We start from the raw sequence: 23,857 nt of genomic DNA on the forward strand, positions 1-23,857 counted from the left end.
TTTAGAATATTGTGAGATATTTTGGGCCCCGTTTGAGGACTCTGGGTCTATACTCGTTGGAGTTTAGAAGGATGAGGGTGGGGGGGATCTGATTGAAACTTACAGATACTGAAAGGCCTGGATAGAGTGGATATGGGGAAGATGTTTCCATTAGTAGGAGAGACTAGGACCCAAGGGCACAGCCTCAGAGTAAAGGGAAGACCTTTTAGAACAGAGATGAGGAGAAACTTCTTTAGCCAGAGAGTGGTGAATCTATGGAATTCATTGCCACAGAATGCTGTGGAGGCCAGGTTATTGAGCATTTAAGACCGAGATAGATAGGTTCTTGATTAGTAAGGGGATCAAAGGTTACAGGGAGAAGGCAGGAGAATGGGGTTAAGAAACTTATCAGCCATGATTGAATGGCGGAGCAGACTCGATGGGCTGAATGGCCTAATTTCTGCTCCTATGTCTTATGGTCTTATAACATCAGAAGGAGAGTTCGAAGCTCTGCAGGTGAACCCTTGCAGAAGGCGCCTGAGAGAAAGCATCTGTTTGGGAGAAGATACCAAAAGCGGGGTCTTGGAAAGTGGCAACTGGAAACCATCGTGTGAAAGTTGGAGCTCAATGAGGCTGGTTGGCTCACGGTGTGACAAGTGTCTGGGGGGAGTTGAGGAGAGATCCATAGCATCTGGTTGAGGTGGCATCTGTCATCTGGTTTCAGAGTGTGGTGTGTCTGACCACAGGGTGCCATAGATTTACATGAACCATGTGCTTACTCTGGACATTAGAGTATCAGATAGCTTTTGTAACTTGTGCTATCCTTACAAATTTGTACATGTCTGTAAAGGTATAGTTGTGGGTGAAGGAGTATTGTAATATCGTTCATCTTTTCTTGTTGAAAAAGTGTTTTATTCTTTTGTTATAAGTCCATCAGCTGAATCCTGTAACTGTTCAGTGGCTACTGTCCATGTATTTGAACAAAGTTAGGATCTATCAAGCTGGGTTCCACTCTGGGATCAGGTTTGTCCAGAGGTAACCTCAGCTGGGGATCAGTACAACGGTTAGTACTCAGCCTATTGCGAACAGCTGAAGGGACGTGTTGTTTGATATCATCTGCCAGTTGTTGGAGCATAAGTACCTGGCTTCAAATTTATTGTTCCTATGTCCCACATCAAATGGAAGAGGTATTTACAGAGTTTGAACTCCTCTAATCTCAGCCATCCCACCACAAACCCCAGTGTCCAATGAAACACCGAGTCCTTGAAAGCACAACTAGCTGATTTAGCACATGCATTTTGTGGGATACCCAACAACTTGTCCAATTTTTACATGCAGCATGAATGTTTGGTGCCGTTGCGAGACCTCAAGGCCAACCCAAACATACATATTTGCAAGCCAGCCAAAGGGAATGGAGTAGTCATCCTGAACAAGCAAACTATATAGACAAAATGCATACTGTTCTTAATGGTGGATCCAAATTCATATCCACTGGGCCTACTACTAAGCATAACCATACAGTACTGCTCAAAAACAAGTTACAAAGACATTTACTAGACTTGGATAAGAGTAACGAGCTGCCTTGTAGAGTGCACGATGGCATTTGTTCCCTTGGTTCACCAAGTGCACGTATGTATGGGCTGCCAGGACACGTAAAAGGGATGTCTCATTACTATCTATCTTATCTATGCCTGATTCTGCACAACATGATTTGAGGAAGTTGCTACAACCAGTTCTGAGCTAGCATTCTACATACACAGTGAAGGATTCCTTCATTTTTGCTATGACTATATGTGACCTGCATGTCAACATCAATGTTGTGTCTATGTGATTGTTCGACATTGCAAGCCTATTCGCAAATGTGCCGTTCAATGAAGCCATATACATTTGCACCACATCACTATATCATGGCAAACTAGATGTGATGCCATGTTCTGAATCTGTATTCATTGAACTTATGAACTTAGCAACTCAGGCAGTTGAAATCAGTTTTAATGAGACTATGTAGGCCCAGGTAGATGGTGATGCTACAGGATCCCCTCTAAGGCAAACTCTTGCTAACACTCTTGTCAGTGAGTTTCCGATGGAATGACACCATACCTCCTACCCCTTGGATATTTCCGATACATAGATATTACATTTGCTATATTTATTTCCGCAGCTGCATGTTAAGAATTTCCTTGCACACCTTAATGGGCTCCATCCCACACTCAAATTCACCTTTGAAATGGAGCTGTCTAATGAGCTCTCTTTCCTCGATGCGCTAGCTGGGAAATCTGCTACTAGGTTCTCTACTACAGTCTACCGCAAGCCTATCCTGACTGGTCGATATACGTGTTGGGATTCTGACAGCTCCACGTGCTAGAAGATTGGCTTTATCAGCAATCTCAGATAGGGCCCAAGCCACTTGTTTACCATGCAAGCTTAACACCAAAATATGGTGCATCAAAGCTATCCTGTGTGATAATTGCTACCCTGGTCAGATCATTGCTTGCTGTGTATTGTGCATATCCATGAATGGTCCAAAGACCACCACCTTTGTACCTGAAAAGTGCCCAGTCTACTTCAAATTACCCTGGAAGGATAAAGTATCTCAAAAATTTGAGCAACAGGTGAAGCTAGCCATTTCATGTTGCTACTATGCAGAGGTGTTTTCCACCAACAAAATGCTGTCATCAAGCCAAAAAGACGTTCTGCTTACCACCCAAATGATAATACGGTATATGAATTTCAGTGCCAGTGCAATGACAGTTGACATACGTGCCAACAACTAGCCATTCGTATCAAACAGTACATCTATTTGATTATTCACAAAAGGCAGTATACTGACTGTACTCAATCAACCCATGCTTGTAAACTCAGAACAATGTCTAATGTTGGATGTGCTTCCATGATTGGGCAGCACATAGTGAACAATCCCAAGTGTGCCAAGAATTCCACTAACAACCAATTTACAATCATCAGTTGGGCTTGCAATGTAGCTCACTTACGCTTGCTAGAAGGTGCATAAATTCAAATGCAAGGACCTGTCCTCTGTAGGCAAAGGAACATGACCAGGCATTGCACCTTTTGTGAATAAACAAGAGCATGTGGTGGGGGGGAAGGAGGGAATAGCTCCTTGGTACTTTCACCTTGGCAAAGTCACAACCAATCAGAGCTGGCTTGAGAACCAATCAGTACCCCTTTTCTCACGCAGTATAAATGCCCCTCCCTTTGCAATCTGACATTCTTGCAACTGTCTTAATAAGTGTAAGACAAAAAGCTTTGATAGCAAGTCTCTTTTTTTCAAGCAATACTCAAGAATCAGAGCACTTCAGCAGCGCTTGATTGTGAGGGGTTAAATAACAAAATTCCATTCTAAACTGTTTAATAAAGGTTCACAACTCATGGTATTCAAGAAGGAAACACAACAATGGAGAGACAATTAAAAACTGTGGAAAATAAGTCATGAAAGAGCAATTCAATGAACCAAATCCATCTTTCAGTAGCATATTTACTAATGCTTTCAACAGGCAAAGAAAGCAAAGAACATTTCTAAATCTACCATTGTTTTAAAACTAAATAAATTCAAGCTTACTATTCAATGGCTTGTTCTTGGTTGGTACAGAGTTTTAGTGTCAGTCAGCTCCTTAACACTTAAGTAGACAAGCTATTGCATCTTAGCCATACAATGCAAGTCTGCATTTCAGACCCGTACATTTGTCTCCATCAGGGTAAACATTTAATCAGGGTCCTATCTTGCTGTGCAACTTAGTATATTTTTTCCTCCAGCTGCAAGGTTTTACACAACAGTATCTCTGTGCACACATCACCCACCAATTTTGTGCTGAAGCTGCATACTTCAGTCGAGTCAAAGGATATGTAGATCTACAATTTCAAACTGTCCAATCCCAAAATAACATCTAACAATTAACATTAATAAGTTGCAGTTACGTAAATTCCAATACGATTACAAATGACCTGCTGACCCAAGATGAACAGTGATTAGCATTATTTGCAAGGCAGATTCTCACTGGGGCCTATTAAAATTTCTAACAGTCTAGGCCAGTGAAGTTTTCAAAGTATGCTATGCCACCACCATAACTATCACCCCCAATACTTTATACCTTCAATCATTACTGAGGCACTTTTCCTAACTACCCACCCCCCCAAACACTGCCAACTAGTTTCTCCCATTCCATCGCCACCTCTCTTGGCCTTGCTCCAATATTTCCCCATCTCTAACCTCACTTGACCTGACAACAGCATTTTGTGTACTATTCCACAAATTGACTAACATTAAAAAGAAATGAATGAAAGAATCACAGTAAAGTGTGCAGTCGCTTTATATTATAATCTGTTAATGCTCATTTTCACTACAATTTACCAAATTGAGATTTAAATTGAGGTCTATCTGACTTCCTTTGCAACTGCAACACCCTGAAACAGTACCAGGCGACTGGTGTTGACGGAGTTAGAGTTGAAATTACAATGAGTGTAACAGGGATTTTTTTTGAAGAATGGGTTTTTAATAGCAGAATTTTTAATAGCAAAAACCACCTGAACGGGAAGAAACTCCAACCTATTTCCATATTTGAAAATGAGAAGAGTTTTCCAATAATAAATTGCAAACCAGTATTTTAAAACATTCCTCCAGTTGATAAAATAGCATGTTGCTTAAGCAAATGAAACCTACAAAGGCCAAACTTTTGCATATTGAAATACAGTAAGTTACATGTACAGATTAATAAACTAGCAAACTTCAGGTCTGATGTACATTCTCATCTTCAGGTTTAAACTCAGTCCTTTCTGTATTTTCCAAGTATTTGGTTGGGATGGACAGTAGTTTTATGCTGAAGCAAGTAAAAGAGGGGTACCAATGTACAGCATCTACAGGGTTCCCCTTAAAGTGATCCTCGAGGCTTTGCTTAATGGTGCACTCCTGAAATTTACAGTGTAAAGAAAACTAAAATCCAAATGTAATTCAAGTTGTATCTGATTTGTAGAACTTTTGAGTATAAAAGGAGATGACGAGTCCTATTGCTTCTACATAGTAAAATGTCCGAAAGTGCTGCACTGGAGTGTTACCAACCAAGATTCGACAACAAGTCACAATTTATTTGGGCAGTGACAAAAAGTCTGATTAAAAAGAGATATATATAAAGAACTTGCACTTATAAAGCACCTTTCATGACCTCAGGACCTCTCAAAGTGCCTTAAAGTGCAGTCACAGCTGTAATGCAGGAAATGCTGCAGCCAATTTGCTCCTACAAACAATAATGTCATAATGACCGGATCATTTTTTTTCTGATGCTGATTCAGGGATGAATATCGGTTAGGACATCAGGGTTAAACCTCTGCCCTTCAAAATAGTGCTACAGGACCTTGAAGGAGCAGATACGGTTTTGATTAAGCATTTCATTTGAAAGACAGCAGCTCCAACACAGCAGCATTCCCTCAGAAATGCACTGGAGTGTTCAACCTTGATTTTTTTTTTGGTCTAGTCCTTTAATGGGACAGGAACCCCCAACATTCTAACTCGGAAGTGAGCATTCTACCAACTGAGTCACGGCTGACAACTATTTAAGGATTTAAGGAACATTTGAAAAGGAGGCATGTAGGTGGATAGTTAAGGAGGGAATTCCAGAGCTTAGTGTCTTGGAAGCTGAAGGCATGACCACCATTGGAGGAACAATTGAAAATCAGGAATATTCAAAAGACTAGATCTGGAGCAGCAGAGATTTTAGAGTTGTAGGGTTGGAAGAGACCAGAGACAGGGAAGGGCAAAGCCATGCAGGGGTTGGAAAACAAGGTTACAATTTTAAAAATTGAGGCATTGCTTACCAGGAGCCAATGTAGATCAGTGAGTACAGGGGATGAACAGGACTTTTTGCGAGTTAGGACACAAGAAAAGTTCTGGATGATCAAGCTGGCCAGTAGTGCACTGGAATAGTCCAATTTAGATATAAAGGCACAAGGGTTTTGGCAGCAAATGAGACGGAGTAGTAGGGGACATGTGGTTGGAAGTTCATCTCGGGTTCAAATATAACAACCAAGATTGCAAATAGTCTGGCTCAGCCTCAGCCAGTTGCCATGGAGAGGCTATGAAGATGAGTTTCTGACAGGGACCAAAGACAAGAGGCTGAATAACACTGGGGGGGTGCTGCCTCCCCACCAGCAGCCCCCCCCCCCAACCCCAAAATATCAGTGTGGAGCTGGTATGCTCCACACCGATCCATAGCCATAAAGTGCTGCAAGGTGCAGTAACGAGGACTGAATGGAACTATCGCCCCTCATTGGGAAGTCCCAACCTCTGGAGCTGCTGGCCAATTGGATTGGCCAATCAGATGCTCCATCATTCTCAGCAGCTCCAGAAAGGGGTCTGTGGCCATTGCTGGGATGGTAGAAGACCACCACCACCAAGGCCTATTGATCCCAGGAGCAGGGTCTTGGCCCAGGAGGATTTGGGCTGTGTTATGATCCCAGCGGATGTTAATACTGGACAAGTCAGATCCCAGAGTGAAACCTGGCTTGGTAGATCCTAACATTTTATTTTAGAAACTATGGAGGTCAGTTACTGAACATATTCACAAGAGTCTCCCAAGAGTCTGCCAGTATACTGTTAACACAAAGAATAAAACATTTATTATACAAGAGAAAAAATGAACTATATTACACTAGACAAAAAGATTGGAAAAATTTCAATGTCAATACCAGAAAATGATTCAGACTCTCACTATTCCTTTTATCCCAGCAACCCTTACAGACCCAAAATTCCAGTGAGGATTTACCACTGTCTCAACACCAATGTTTCTTGGTCAAGTTAGCTTAGTTTCAAACAGTTTCCTTCCGGCAGACTTCTGAGCATTCACTAGATGCTTTACTTCAGCTGGTAACTCTCCTTAATACACCCAAAAACCGCAACCTAAACTCACTATTACTTCAACTTCAGAGCAAACACGAGTTCCATAAACTCAGTTCCCCAGCAGACTTACAGGATTAATGAGATAGATTAGACCTTCTGTCTGCACTCTGACATACACACACTAACACCTGTCTCCAGCAACAAAATTTCAAGCTTCGGTATTTTAATTTGCTCTAGCTTTCATTGTTTGCTGAGCAATTTTCAAATGTTCTTTGGCCAACTCGCGTGCTTTGGCTTATCTTTCCCAGAAATTTGACACATAGATCAAAAGTGTAGTCTCTGAACTTTGGTTTATAAATTTTTCTTTAATTAATTTAAGGGGTCCTCTCACTGCATGCCCATATATCAGTTCACAAGGATTGAAACATGTGGGCTCATTAGGGGCATCTCTAATGGCACTGTAAAAATTGAATTAATTTATCCCAATCATGAGGATGTTCCTGACAATAAGCTCTAATCATAGTTGTTAAAGTTTATGCCACCTTTCTAATGCTCCTTGCGAGTGTGGATGATGAGCTGAAGATTTAAATTGTTTTATTCCCAAACTATATATTTTTTAAATATTTGTGACAAAATTTGAGCCTTGATCGGATTGTTATCTCCTTAGGTAATCTGTATCTCAAAGAATTGAACTAACCTTTCCAATATCATTTTTGCCATAAATTTCCCCAAATGCACTGCCTCAGGAAATCTTGTTTAAATATCCACAATTGTTAAAATATACGTATTGTCACTTCTGCTTTTTAGGTAAAAGTATTATACAATCTATTAAGACTTTGCTTAACGGTTCTCCAAAAGCCGATATTATAACTAAAGGTGCAGTTTTAATTGATGATTGAGGTTTCCCCACTACCTGACATGTATCACGCGTCTGGTAGAATTTAGCAATGCCTTCATGTAATCCTAGCCAATAAAAATATTTCAGTATTTTAGCCTGTGTTTTCCTATTACCTAAGTGACCTACCATTGGAATTTTGTGAGCCACTCGTAAAATTTTGTTACAATATCCAGATGGAACTACCACCTGATGAACTACTACCTATTTCTCATTGGCTGGTCTCCATTTCCTCAATTGCATTTTGTCTTTTAAATAACACTTGGTATTGGTTCTGATTCAGTCTCTGAGAAGGCTGCTTGATAAAGCTCAGCTCAGGATCAGCCTGTTGCATTTCTACTAAAGAAGATGGGATAAACATGTCAAGCCTCATTCTCATTATCTTGCTCATTTTTACCTAAGTTTTCAAAAATAGTGTCAGATAACTTGAGTTCCTACATCATCTCCTTTTTGTCTAGCTTCTTCCTCTTGCTGCCTAATTATATGGGCCTGAGATCCCGTCACCACAGAGTCAGGAAACAATCCAGGATGTTCCTCCTGTAGCATCTCAGTTTCTTTCACTTCCACTGGTTGTCCAACACCCTCAGTAAGGCTAATATTTTTGAGCCAGCCAGGTCATTCCCTAAGATAAAATCAATTCCTTCTACAGGGATTTAATGCACAACTCCAGCTGCAACCTCTCCATTCACTAAAGCACTTTTTAATTGGACTCTATATAATTGGACAAGTTTATAATCTCCACATTTACTTCCAGTTAACTTTTTTCCTTCATTAGTCCCTCTGGAAAACAAACTGTATCAGCCAGTATCAGTGACTGACTTGCTCCAGTGTCACTCAATATCTTTATTGGTTTGCCTCCTTGGTTAGAAGAATAAGGCAATAGCTCCCCTATATAAACAAAATCTTTAAACCTTTCCATAATATGTTTACTTATTTGTTGAAGGAGTAAGGGAACACATCTTCCTTCAAGATAAAACATCCAGAACCTCTTTAGCAGTAATCGAGGAAGAATTTTCTTGACTATCTTGAGCCATATCCTCCTTCCTAGTAAGTTCTGAGAGAACACATTTTACCTGTACCACTGCTATGATTTTAATACCCATTTCCTTTTCTGGTACAATCTTTTCTGAGGATTCCTTAAGCATTCCTGCTGTTGCAATAGTTCTTCAGTTTAATTTCCAGCAATTAGTTTTATACTGTCTAGTCCTATGACAATGGAAGCATACTATTTTCTTCACATCACTTCTAGGTTCTAGCATATCTGCTTCATTATTTTGGCATCCCTCTTTGTTCCCTAGAGCTAGTAGCTTTGCCATCCCCAGATTTTATATTTCACCAGTTTCCTTGTTGATTCCCATATGGCCATTCCCCCACATGTAACTGTTGGTGTGAGATATCACAGGTATCAGCCAAAACTGCCGCTTCTCAGATCTTTAATACCTGATGTTCATCTAAATAAATCTTAATGATTACTGGAATACTATTTTGGATCATGATTTCCTCACGTTCTCAAAAGTTTTCTCCAACTTCACTGATCAAAACCATTGATGCCATAACATTTCTTTTTCTCTTGCAAATTCTACAAGTGTCTGATTAGGATTTTTTCTCACGGTTCTAAACTTTAATCAAGCTTCAGGAACAAGCTGAAAAGGATTGAGTATTGCCCCTTTAACTGCTTTATTGTCTGTAGACTATTCCTCTGACAGTCTAGTGTACATACTCAGCTGTATCTGACAGGAAGCTTCATAACATTAATGTCCAAGCATCTTTTAGACACGTCAACTTCATAGCTATCTTTTCAAAAGAGAGATATATATATTTTTCAACTCCATCCTTTGAAAGTTTAGGTACTAAACGAAGATTTTTAGTTAAATCAAATCCCTCAGTGGAATCAGGATCATCCTTTGAACTATTGTCTTCTCTTTCTTTCTTTATACCAAGCTTTCTTCTAACCAAGGTATGTTTTCTGATTTCTTTCTCTTGTTGAAACTCAAACTTAAGCTTTCGCATTTCCATTTCTTTTCATTTTTCTTTCGCCTTTGTCCAATTCCAGCCTTTTCATTTCCATTTCTTTTCCCTTTTCGATTTTGAAATTTTTCATTTCCATTTCTTTTGCTCTTTTTCCTTTCTCCTTTCTTTATAATTCAAGATTTTTCATTTCTCTCTTTTCCCCCCATTCAAGTTTTTCCCATCTTTTTCTTTTGTTATCTGAAGCGGCTTCATTTGCAACTGAATTTTTGCTACTTAAAGCTCAGATACATCAATTTCAGGTTTCTCTTAATTTTAAATGCTTGACAATTACTTTGATCATATCATTGTTACAAAATCCTGCTTTTATTTACATCTTCAATTTATCTGCTAACTCTCTCAGTTTAACCTTAGTCAAGGGTTTCAAATAACCTGTTACATCTTCTACTCTGAGAAGTCTTAGCAACAGTCAAAGCTATTTTTCAATTCTAACCCTTGTAATATACTTCACAGCAAATCCTGTTCCTATGCCCACTATTTCCACATACTCGTTTCTTTAAAGGATTCACAGATTCCACTGAATTCAAGGATTTTTAATCCCGCAAAAGCCCCATTTTGTAATGATCCCAACTGATGTTAATAATGGACAAGTCAGGTCCCAGAGTGAAACCTGGCTTGGCAGATCCTATCTTTGAGGTGGTCAGGTACTGAACACATCCACAAAAGTCTGCCAGTATACTGTTAACACAAAGAATTAAACTTTTGTTGAAGAAAAATGAACGATATTGCACCGACAAAAAGATTGGAAATATTTCAATACCGATACCATAAAATGATTCAAACTCTCACTATTCCTTTTATCCCAGCAACCCTTACAGACACAAAACCATAGTGAAGGTTTATCACTGTCTCAACACCAACAGTTCTCGCTTGGGTCAGCTCAGTTTCAAACAGTTTTCTTCCGGTGGACTTCTGAGCATTCACTAGATGCATTTCTTCAGTTGGTACCTCTCCCAGAGACACCCAAAAACTGCTATTTCAACTCACTATTACTTCAACTGCAGAACAAACACATGAGTTCTCTAAACTCAGTTCCCCAGCAGGATTGCTTATTAGAGATCGGACCTTCTTCTGCACACTCTGGTATATTCACACTAACTGACCTCTCTTCTGTGTTTCCCTGTCTGTGTCTCTCGCGACCCCAATCGCTAGGCAACAGCAGTTTTTTTTCTGCTATGTTTTATTTTTAACTTCACAAAATGATTAACCCCATGGTAACCCATCTCTTCACTTCAAGAATTGTAAAACCTTATTAAAAATGCATGTTTATAATCAGGGCCCAGACTTCCCGGCACCCAGCTCACTAAAACCAAGTTTCACCTTTCTTAACATGCAAATACAAAATATAAATTAAACTTAAAGCTATACGTTGTTCCTAACAGCAAATTAGGGAGAGGAGTGGGTTTATGGGAGGGAGCTGGCAGGAAGGGGGTGGGGAATTTCATCTAAGGGGGACCGCCCTGCGATTGGCAAAGGACAGCTCCCGAAGAGCGATCTTCCCTTATTTCCCACCCTTTAAACATTTTAGTGAAAGAAAAGAAAAATCGGGCTTCCCACTCCAGTCAGCTGCCCATGCCAAACCTTTTATGGCGTAAGTAGCATATTATCAGAGTCAATTGGCTTCATAACAAGCCAAATTGACCCTTGATTATTCATCTAAATATGGTGGCAGGCTGCCGATTTCAGAGCCCACCCAACGCCTCTCCCACCTCTGGATTATAGCGATGAATTTGGGGGTGGGCAGGGAGGTGGTGGGATGTGTGCCCACCCTATTTTATGTGCCATGCCTCCTGCGGGAAATACACCAGCCAGGGGCACATAGTGGCTTTGATTTTCCCAATATTTATTGAGGAAATTTCAGCTCATCCAGTACTCGATGTCAGACAAGCAGGTAGACAATTTACAAACATTGGAGAGATCTAGAGAAGTGCTGCTGAGGTACGACTAGGCATCATCGGCGTATATGTGGAAGCTGATTCTATGTTTTCAGATGATGTCAGCAAGAGTGACATGTAGATATCTATACAGAAAATAGAAGAGGGCCAAGGATAGATCTTTTGGGCAACACCAGAGGGAATGGTACAGGAGCAAGAAAAGAAACCAGTGCAGGTTGATTCCCTGGCTACGTTTACAGCTAACTGGATATGTTCAAAGAGCTAAGTATGTGAGCATTCAACTTTTGTAGTTGAGCCGATACAATACTTACTCGCTGCAGCGTATCTTCTAGTGACTGAATTGCATTATTGATTGCTTCTTGCGACACATATGATGATTCTCCATTACCCTGGATCTCCAATACTGCCATCTAGAACACCAAAAGCCAGGAGTGACTTGATAGATTCACACAAATTGGGCAAACTGTACTTCAACTATTGTGAAGCTCATGATTGCTAGTATGTAAGTACCCTTCTGATTATCCTTCTATTTTCTATACTCCTTCCTGCCACTGCATTACCCCCCCACCACGCACATAAAACTCATCGGAAAACCTACTCAATGGGCTTTGATGTAAAAGTTTACCATATTACAGCATAAGGTTGAAAAATTACATCCAAGGTAATTCACAATTCCTTCAGCAATCTAATATTGTTTTAAGGATTAGTCCTACCATCAAGGCCCTCAAGCGCTGCATGGTGATAAAACTGTTGTATTTACTTTTCTGCTTTAATTATTCTTAATTTTCCCTTGCACTGTTCACTATGCAGTTTTCTATGTCAGCAACCACCTAGTTATTTCACCAGAAACAGCAAATGTCAGTGAGTTATTCAACCATGGGGTTAATAATCCATATCCACACATATGCACTTTACGTTCACAGTGATGTCATTGGAAAGGAAACCAGAAGCAGGAATTTTGGTGATGTTTTAGTTTCCTTGTTGGGGGAAAATGGCAGCCAGATGTAGGACCCTACTGCCAGTGTGTTCCTGTTACACTGCATAGCCACACAGCCTGAAAGGTATCGTGCAGGCCTTGTTCTGTGATAAATAACGCATGCTTACAGCAAATTTAAAAAAGAAAACATTTTTTTTTTTAAAAAGGGGACATTTCTGACCACTGCCTCATTTCAGATCAAACTGGGATTTTCTGACTGTTAAGGTTTTGTGTTGCACTAGAGGTGCATTTACCATCATCAGAACACTCAAAATTGACCCAGAAAAAAATTTATGAGATGGAGAAGCAGGAGATGGGGAAATTAGGTAACATCCCAGGAAACCTTGTGATGAAAATAAAATTCAAGAATCAGTCTGCCCGCAAACACAGCTTCCCATTCCTCAGGTCAATAAAGAGCATCGATCACTACCGAACTGACTATGGGAAGAAAATCACTGCGACAATGTAGTTACTGGGTTTGCAATAGAAGGAAACCTTTCCCAGCCTTGAATAGCTATCCTGAATGAATGACAGTGGCTAGAATAGAAAACAAAGTTTGTTTATATCATCTGTACACCAAGGTTAAAAAAAAACTCCCTGAACATACCGTACCAACAAGACTATTAGGGGAGATAAGACTAATCTTGGAGTCCCCAAGAGAGAGTGGTGACGGGGAAGAGAATAACTTTTCTGATTTCACTGAATTGCAGCCAAGCTCAAGCTTTTTAAAAAAATATAATTCAGTTTAATTCCCCCTTTCTCTCAAAAGATTTCCAACATGGATTGTCACATACCTCTAATGCACACATTCCAAATGAATAAATATCAACAGCCGTAGTCACATTTGTTACAGCTGTAAAAGACAGAATATATCACTATTAAATTACTAAAAATAAATTGCACTTACATTTTATGAAACCTTACTCGAATACTAAAATTCTAACAAACAAATAAAACAGCACCAGCCTCCACACAGAAAGCACTACTTCCATTTCCATTTTGTAAGAATGTGCAAGACAGTTTGAGGGATTGGATAGCACATCCATTAGAAAACAGGTCCTTTTAGGGTTCAGATCTAGGTCATAATTACATGCCATTAACAACACTGAAGGTACTCTTTGCCAAGTCTCCGGAGAAGGTCCCTGCTTAAAAGCTCAGTTTTACATATGGTGCAAAGCCTTTTCAGCTGAAAACAGTTCTTCCTGCACAGCAGCAGTTCCAATGTTTCACGCTAGGGGTGATTTTGATCAACACCCAGCTGAAACAGCAGTATCAGTGGCTGAACTATCGTGAACGTGTCATTAAAACCATGTGCATGGACAAAGCTTTTAGTGCTTTCATTATCAATTTTGACATCAGACAGTACTGCAGCAGTTAAAGAACTCTGAACAAGATTGACTAAATGCAGGAGGTGGCTGTCTTAGTTTAGGAGGATCCCATAGTGTCAACTCAGAACAATGTTCAGCCAGTGCAACTTTTCTCCCACGCCTTCCACTTAGAACAGATTCAATTTCTAATCTGAAGTAGAAAGCATGCATTTTGAAATAACCAGAAAGCAAAATCTTTAGATTCTGGTTACTAGAACAGGAAACTTAGGCAAACGTATAAGTCATTAATTAAGAACAATTTATAAAGGACCAAGAGAACCGCATGAAATTAGCTTGTGCTATAAAAATAAAAATGTTAAGAAATACTTAGACTACATTCCGTGACTTAATTAAACAGCAAAAAAATCACTAATTCCCTCTGCCAGTGAATGATCCCAAATATAACTGCAAGCAGATTCATGGTTAAAGGAATGGGGGAGGGAAAGGGAAACAGATCTACAATGAGGAGCCATGGAATTCTATTTATATCCCACATGTAAATTGACATAGCTTGAGTATAAACATTCCAAGTGGATCATAAGTCAAAGCCATAAGTGGGACATATAGAGAAGCCCATAGCTCATCATTATCTTATTGATGTCACATATCAGTTAAGTGACAAAAATAAAATAGCTTACATTCCCATAAATACAAAAAAAAATCAGTGCTCTCCCATATTCAGCAATAGATGGCATTTGTTCACTCCACCATTTGTAAGAAATTTCCTCCAAGGTAAAAGGAAGAAAAATCAATTTAAATGGAGATTGGCAGATGGGATATGACAATGAGACAACCTTTATTCTATTTGTCAAACATTGCTTTATGCCCCTATTCAATCCATATTGTTATTATTGAGCTTAATCAGATTGTGAATCGATGCTTACCTCCATATTCTGGAGCAAAAAAGTGCAGGTTCTTCTGTTCCTCTCTACATGTTTTCACATGGTTGTTAATTGTATCAGGTGCAACTGCGAAAGATAAAATGTTTGGAAGTTACAGGAAACTGAAGGAAAAAAGCTTCATACAATATTGCTCCTTTACGATTCAGTCAAATATAGGGATTTGGCTTTTGGGGGCGGTGGGTGGGGGGTGGGTTGGTGTTGGTGGCAGAGGAAAAAGATTGCAGTACTCATCAAATCCTGCATAAGGGAGTTTGCTCCTCCTACCCCAACTCAAGGTTCTTCTTGGACTTCTTGCCTGGGTGGATGTTGGTCACTTCCAGTATCTCAGAGATACTTTCAAAAAGAAAAATTGATTTTTAAAAAAGTTATTTTCTCTTTGTTATTCTGTCATTAATTTTCTGCTCAGTACCTCTACTGGGTGCAACAGGCTCCATGAATATCCCTCTCAATGACAGTGGAACATGAGTACAAAAGTCAAGGCTGAAGCATTTGCAACTATCTTCAGCCAGAACTGTGAAGTGGATGATCTGTCTCAGCCTCTTTGAGGTCCCCAACATCACAATCTTCAGACAATCCAACTCATTCCAATGTTATATCAAGAAACGGCTCGATGCGCTAATACAGAAAAGGAAGGCTATGAGCCCCAATATCCTGGCTGCAGCACTGAAGAGTTGTGCTCTAGAACCAGCCATGACTCTAGCCAAATTGTTCCAATACAACTACAATGCTGGCAGCTACCTGACAAAAAGCAGAAAATTTCCCAGGATATCCTGTCCACAATAACCAGGACAAATCCAATCCAGCCAATTACTGCTCCATCGGTCTACTTTCAATCAAAGTAACAGAAGGGGTCATCACAGTGCTATCAAGCAGCACTTACCCACAAAGAACTTTCTCTCCAGTGCTTAGTTTAGGTTCTACCAGGCCAAGTCTCTCCAGACCTCATGTACAGCCTTGATCCAAACATGGACAAAGAGCTGAATTCCAGAGATGAAGCAAGAGTAACCACCCTTAACATCGTGACAACATTTGACCAAATGTGGCAGAAAGGAGCCCTTGTAAAATTGAAGAGATGGCAATCAGGGGAAAAGTCTCCACCGGCTAGAGCTAAGCCTAGTAAAAAGGAAAATGATTATGGTTGTTGGAAAGCAAATATCTCAGCGCCAGGACATTGCTGGTGTTCTTCAGTGCATTATTAGCAGCCCAACCACCTTTAGCTGCTGCACAAGATCAGAAGTGGGAATGATGAGAGTGCGATGTTCAGTTCCATTCACAACGCCCCAGAGAATGAAGCAGCCTGTCCCCATATGCAACAGGACCTGAACAACATTCAGGATGGAGTTGGTAAACGGTAAATAACATTTGTGTTATACAAGTTCCAGGCAACGACCATCCTTAATAAGAGAGTTCAATGGTATTACCATGATCAAATCCCCCACCATCAACATCCTTAGGCTTGCCACTGACCAGGAACTTAACTGTTCCAGCTACGTACATTTATGATAGCTGCAAGGTTGGTCATTTTGCAACAAGTGACTCAACTAACTCCCCAAATTCTTTCCCACCATGTACAAGACATGAATCATGGGTGTGATGGAATACTCTCCACTTGCCTGGATGAGTGCAGCTCCAACAATACAAGCAGCTCAACAGCATCATCCTTGATTGAAACCTTATCCACCACCTGCAAAATCTGTTGCATTGTGTATCATGTACTTCATCAGCTCACTCAGGCCTCTTTGACAGCACCTCTCAAACTCTTGACCTCTACCACTTAGAAGAACAAGGGCAGACAGGAGCACCAATACATCCTGACTTGGAAATATAATCGCCATTCCTTAATTGCCACTGGTTAAAACCCAGGAACTCCTTCTTTAACAGCACTACACCACACGGATCGCAGCAGTTTCAAAGTGATGGTGGACTGCCACTTTCTCAAGAGCAATTAAGGATGAGTAATAAACGCTGGCCTTGCCAGTGATGCCCACATCCTGTGAAAGGATAAGAAAATTCAGTGAGTTGCAGGCTATTTGACTAGAGGGAGCACCAGAAGTAAACCAACACCTGTCCTTAACCAGAGTCCAGACATGTGCACTAACGCCAAAAGAGCAATCTGGGGTGGGAACCCTGACTAGTTTGAATGTATCCAATTCACAAACAACAAAGCCAATTCTGTGCCTTCACCAACACCCAAGCTGAGTTCAGTGGATTTTAACAGAGCAGAGATCAGCCTGGGTCATGCCTAGTTTCTATAAAAAGGAATATTTGGTGCTGATTTAAGCAATCAAATGTTTACTTTGCAAGAAATAAAGAACAGAACCAAGTCAGTAAATTTTAAAATGAAAACCTAACTACAGTTTAAACAAACCATTCAAACAACAGAGTTCATTATATATCATTTGTTGTCGTGAATCTACAAAAAAACTGTCTATTTTCAACTTAAAGTATAGCAGAATACACTTCAACAAAATTAAGGGCCCTCTAGTTGCAAAATTCTTATCTCAACATTTACACACGACTATTTCATCAGTCATATCTTTAGCTTTAAAAAATAAACAGGGTCTTCTATTTCAGCTGTTGAATAAATCAAGTTGGCAATTTCAAGTTGACTAACTACGTAAGAAGGTCAATTTTATTTCAGGATACTCATTAGAAACAGAATATATACTTCACCTAAAGCAAAGACTGTTTACTGCAGTGGAACTGGACAATGCTGTGTTTTCCACTTCTTGGAATTCAGCCATCTCAAACAGTGAAATTTTTTCTTGGCACAGCAAATCTGACAAGATTTGTTTCTACAAAACAATTGTTACTGTACAAAATCATTCTAATTAAATAAAATTACTACCTACTCCAGCACCAAGTAGAGCCAGCTGTCTAGTTAACTTTCACCTATATGAAGCCACCTTAGTGACTACTTAATATCGTGTCTAAGAAAAGTTTTATTATTAACTGTCAAGAGTTAGAAATTAATGATTTATAATTAGCTTTGTGCCTCAAATCTAACAGTTCAATTGCTTAACAGCAGGGTAATAACTAACTGATATCTGCAACTGGTTTCGGACCTTGATTTTGGTTAGAATATACTTCTGTACCAGTTCAGTTTGTCACTAATTGCTAGCTTTTGAAATTGGAGCAAAAATGAAGAGCCAGCATACATTTACTTGTATGATCAAACTGTATCTGATCAGTCTGTGCATCTATAAACTAGAGAGAATGAAAATAGTGACCAAGTATGTATGTGAGAATTCATATATTCAAGTATAATTGTGCTTTTTAAATTTGAAAATCTACAATTGCTAGTTTGCATAAAGCTCAGACTGGTGGTCTGCTCTGCAGGAATTTTCTCAGGGCAAACAGTGGATAGAACTTAAATCAAACTTAAATCAAGACACCAATCAACAGAAATGCTTCCATTACTTCATAAGAAAAAGAAAAAATACTCATTATAACACTGTGGCATGGTTAACGGGTTAATCTAATCCCAGGAAGGAACCTGACCAGTCAATTTAAATCTGGTGACACGGGTCAACAAGCATTCATTGTGCTTTAAATTGTGCAGAAATTGGACTACCTATGCAAAGGAGAAAGATACATATCTGATTTCCTACATCTCAAGGATAGAGGTAGATCAGAAACTGAACTGGACAAACCATATAAACTTTGCCTTGACTACCAAAGCAGGTCAGACGCTGGGTATTGTGTGACAATTGGCTCATTATCCCCAATCCTTAAAGCCTCTCGACCACCTACAAGGCACAAGTCAGGAGTTCCTTGACCTGGAGCTCTAACTCCATTTCTCAATCCACAGACGCTGCCAGACTTGTTGAGTGCTTCCAGCATTTTCGGTTTTGTTTCAAATTTCCAGCATCTGCAGTATTGTTTTTTTGTAAAGACGAGCAATAATAACCGGTGCCAGCAACACACACGTCTAGAGAATTACTTTTTTTTTAAAAAAAATGAACCCAGTTATTATAGTGGGGAAAGATTCAACAGGACACCTACATATCTTTGGAGCAGGGGAATTTTACATCTCACTAACAAGTGGTAGATACATTTTTGGTCATGTTTTTCTTATCAGCCCTCCTTTTATCACTATTGCAACTTGTTTGGAAATGACCTTGTGGAGCTTCACTAGCCAAGAATTACAATAAGGACATTGGCCCAGTTTTGGCATATCACTAGTTTATTAACTGTGGTGTCTCTTGGTATTTGAATCCAAGGAGAAAACAAGAATCAAGACGTTTATGAACTTAATGCAAGCTACTGCACTGTCACTTATAACTGTTGCTGAGATTCGTTTAATCAAATCATAGACATGGTTTATGATTTAAACCAGAGCCTGATGGATTATATGTTCTTCTGCTATCTGAGTCCTAGGAGTTGACAAGGGCACTTAACGTATTTAACTTTGGGATCTGATAAGATGGATTTCTGTTCCATCACTAAATAATGCTACAATACTAGATATGAGAAACAGAGTCATTCTCTGTTCAGAAGCAGGGGACAACAGCAAAAACTGTTGGACTGGGGTGTGTTGGGGGAAGGTGAAGAGAAATAAAAAAGCAGACTGGGTGACCACTTTGCGGAACATCTTCGGTCTGTCTGCAAGCCTGACCCAGACCTTCCTGCTGCTTGCCATTTCAACACAGCATCCTGCTTACATGCCCGTCCTCGGCCCAATGATCCAGTGAAGCCCAATGCAAACTGGAGGAACAGCACCTCATCTTCCGATTAGGCACCTTACAGCCTTCCGGACTTCAACTACAGACCTCTATCCTCACCCCTCTAATTTTTTTGTCTACTTATTTTTAAAATTTATTTGTATTAATCTATTCATTGTTTCATCCCCACAATTTTTATCCCTTTTCCTACCCTTTTTTCCCCCAACCACTGCCCCCTCCCCCAATCACACCCCCAAATGGGCCATCTGTTACTTGTTCCATGTTGTTCTTTCAGTGATGACCCTTGTTCTGCTATTAACACAATCTGCTTTCTTACCATCATGCCACTATCAACACTTTCTTTAGCCCTTACCATTACCATTAACATTCCATTTGTCTTTATGTCCATGACATCTTTGTCAATCTCTCTTTAGCCCCCACCTATCGCTAACTTTCTATCCAGTTTCACCTGCTCCACCCTTCAAACAGTATAAATTGCATCACATTTCTACTTCTCTTTAGCTCTGAAGGGTCTCACGGACTCGAACCGTTAACTTTGTTTCTCTCTCCACAGATGATGTCAGACCTGCTGACTTTTTCCAGCAATATTTTGTTTTATTGCTGGACCATGACTTACAATTTCCTCCTGATCTTGATCAACTAAGCAATTCTCCTTTTCTTGTAATAGACATTTGTTCAATATTCATATTCAAGGGACCACTGATAATCACAGTAGGTCTCATTCATTCAGAAAATTTAAAAAAAGACTCAGTCAGCTTCAACTCTATACTAACTTGAAGCATTTTATTACTGCTAACTGATATTCCAAGATTGTTCACAGTTTATTGGAGGATATGCTATTTCAGAATTTCAGGAATATAGTGTAGAGCACAATGTATTACGCAGTAACCAAGGCAGAGCTATATACTCAGTCATGGTCACAAGGTCTAACTGCTGCAAATAGGTATGTACTCAAGTCAATTGGAGGGCAATAGCTGAAGATGTTCCTCCATAGGCAGTTGGCTGTAAATACTCAAATCCTCTTCAAGGTCAGAGCAACCCAGCGGAAAATTCATGATATATACAAAATATACCACCCCCCCATCACCCCACATATTTGGCTGTTATTAAAGTTACAAAACCTGTTCGACAAATTTAGTGCATTTTGGTACCTATTTACAAACTGAGGAATGGATAGTGCAATAACAGGATAACCAAGAGATCAATACATTGATTCAATTGTATATACGTTTAAAAAAAAATCAAAGAAAATGCTGATAGACACTTCACAGCCACCAGATTATACATCTACAGAAGCTACAACATGGAAATCAGGCCATTCAGCTAGCCATTTTATGTCAGTATTAACATTCCATGTAGACAAATAGTCCTAATCACATTTACTTGCCTTGCTCTGATATTGCTTTTCATTCACCCATATATCCAATCTAATCTTGAGTATTTACATAATTTTTACCTCCAGCATTTCTGGAAATGAATGCCACAACCTCAACTCTGATTAAAGTTTCTCTCACTCTCTGTTCTTAATCTTCTACATTTAGTCCTGTATCTTGCTCCAGACCCCTCACTTACTGGAGCTCATTTGCTTCCATCTACTCAGCCCCCAGTTTTAAACACTATCACTTTTAATATGTGCCTTCCCAATTAAAAAAAAACTTTTTACATATTTCTTCAATGGAAAAAAAGAATATCCACTTCTTTCCTTGGGATCATCAGTAGGACAGATGCAAAATAACAGAAAGCAGCTCAGAATATAGACAGCAGCAGAGCAAACAAGGAGAAAGATAACCAAACAGAACAGTTGGATCTTGGATTGTGGGGAAAAAGAGTGATGAGATTAATATATCATAAACTGGGATGACAAGGTTAATATTTATTCAGTAAAAAAAGCAATGTTGCGGCACTAAATCATTCTCAACTTTCCAAAGACAGGATTATCAATTCCTTAAGGGACGAAAACATTCTCTGTCTCCTCACAAGGAAGCTCCTGAAGTATGTAGATTCATGCCAATTTATACAAAAATTAGGAGAGAGGAGCGCTGTCTTTGAAGGATACTAGCCAAACAGAACATGGAAGAGTGCAGATATCAATTTTTTGTTTCAGTATCTTAGGACATCAGAAAGTATTGCTTAAGATTATTGCTTAAGTCATAAACGAAGCCAAGTATGTGATGCACAAATCACATCAAAAGCCAGGAATTTCTCGGTAAATATGCCAAGAGTTCCAAAGTAGACATTGTAAAAAGATGGGTTAAGAGATCACGCCCCTAAAATGTGTGTTTTGAATTCCATTTAGTTCAAGGCATCTCCCTCGGTTAAATCATATGGAAAAAACATTCAGTGCAACAACATACAGCCAGAAGATAATTGGCTGAAATCAGACTTCGGTTTTAAGCTTCAAATTACACAGTCAAATCAAAAATAAAATATTGCACCTTGTGGGGAACATACACCAGCTTACTTTCAAAATATAAGGACATGGTCCAGCAATTATTTGCTACAAATCTGAAGTCTAACAAGTATTATCTTTCTTGCCATCAAGTAGCTCCAATAGGACACTTGCACAACAATTAAAACTAAAATGGTGGAACTACAACTACAAGTCTCATTAATAAAATCCACGTACTGGTAACAGTTGGCAGAAGACAAACTATGCTGAATGGCAACTTCCAGAGACAAATCAACCAATGTGATTGACCACACAAGCTACCATAGGATAATATTAAAACAAGGAATTGATATCCATTGCATTTCTCAGAACATGTTTTAGTATCGAGGGGTTCACTAGACTTGCACATTTTGTGTACAAAGAGAAAACCAGGCTAGGCAGAGAACAATGATCAATCTTCCAGCCAGCTCAACCATCTGAAATAGTGATTCTTGTTGGAATGTCAGTCTACAGCTCTCTAGTACCTGTCCCAAATAGCATTTGTTGTACATGAAGCCAGCTTCATAATTGAGTGTTGGGAAAAAATTTCATCAGCAGAATCATCAAACCAAACAGGAATCGGTACTCCACAATGTAAACAACTTCAAGCAAAACTCATTGGGGAGCAATTAGAAAGAGCTTGGCTCATTCCTGTATGTCTCCCTTTTATTGTTTTATAAAAATGTTTTTAAATATACACCATTTTAAAACCAACTCATTGGAAAAAAACTTCATATGTTACAAGCACTGAGCAATCATTTATGTATTCTCCAAAGGGCACGTACTTTATAAAACTGAACTGGCAACTTAGGATTCTTGTTGACAATAAAAATCTCAAGCATAGGTGCTTGCAAAATATATTCATCAAAATCTTTAAAAAGGAGCTACGTACCATATATAGGCCATTTAAGAGACTTCATAACATATCCTTGTGCCAATTATTTTTTCCCAAATCCTCTACTGGTATTTTTGAGGGTGGGGGTGAAGGTTTTAAATTTAACTCTGCGGTTAAATTGCAGATGCACAAACGATATTGATGCCTATCATAGGTGCTGCCAAGGGAATCAAAATCCTACTGCAAGAGGTTGGAAAGTCAGTCAACTTATTTGCCTCACATTTCAATGGTAGAGCCAGTAAGGTACATACAAACAAGGAGCAGGAGAAGGTCATTCGGCCCTTTGAGCTTGCCCCACCATTTCAATAAGATCATGGTTGATCTGACTGTAACCTCCCGCCTACCCCCGTAACCCTTCGCCCCCTTGCTAATCAAGAATCTGCCTCTGCCTTGAAAACATTAAAAAGACTCTGCTTCCACTGCCTTTTGAGGAAGGGAGTTCCAAAGACTCACTACCAGCGCAAAAAAATTCTCAAGTCTGTCTTAAATGGGAAAACAGAGGCCCCTATTCTAGATTCTCCCACAAGAGGAAACATCCTTTCCACATCAACCCTATTAGGACCACTCAGGATCTTAAAAAGTTTCAATTAAGTTCCTTCTTACTCTTCTAATCTCCAGTGGATACAAGCCTAGCCTGTCCAATCTTTCCTCATAGGATAACCTACCCATTCCTGATATTAGTTTAGTAAGCCTTCTCTGAACTGCTTCTAATGCATTTACATCCTTCCTTAAATAAGGAGGCCAATGCTGTACACACAGTATTCCAGATGTGGTCTCACCAATGTACAACTAAAGCATAACCTCCCCACATTTGTATTCAATTCCCCTTGCAATAAACAATAACATTCTATTAGCTTTCCTAATTACTTGCTGTATCTGTACACTAGCCTTCTGTGATTCATGCACTTTGAACCTCAGGGCTCTGCAATTCCTCAACATTTAGATAAAATGCTTCTGTTTCAT

General features: G+C 39.5%; 1 protein-coding gene across 1 annotated transcript in view; it reads right to left on the reverse strand.

Moving 5' to 3' along the window:
- The window catches only part of nrbp1 (nuclear receptor binding protein 1), a 94,173-nt gene that overhangs the window by 21,842 nt on the left and 48,474 nt on the right, over nucleotides 1–23,857 (reverse strand). Inside the window, exons 7-9 of the mRNA XM_041182800.1 lie at nucleotides 14,869–14,952; nucleotides 13,412–13,470; nucleotides 11,953–12,051 (exon numbers count right to left, since the gene is read on the reverse strand). Of these exons, the coding sequence (XP_041038734.1) occupies nucleotides 11,953–12,051; nucleotides 13,412–13,470; nucleotides 14,869–14,952 (242 nt within the window). The remainder of the gene's footprint in view (nucleotides 1–11,952; nucleotides 12,052–13,411; nucleotides 13,471–14,868; nucleotides 14,953–23,857) is intronic.

The sequence above is a fragment of the Carcharodon carcharias genome, chromosome 2 (genome assembly GCF_017639515.1).
Source record: "Carcharodon carcharias isolate sCarCar2 chromosome 2, sCarCar2.pri, whole genome shotgun sequence".
In the NCBI taxonomy this organism is placed as follows: domain Eukaryota; kingdom Metazoa; phylum Chordata; class Chondrichthyes; order Lamniformes; family Lamnidae; genus Carcharodon; species Carcharodon carcharias.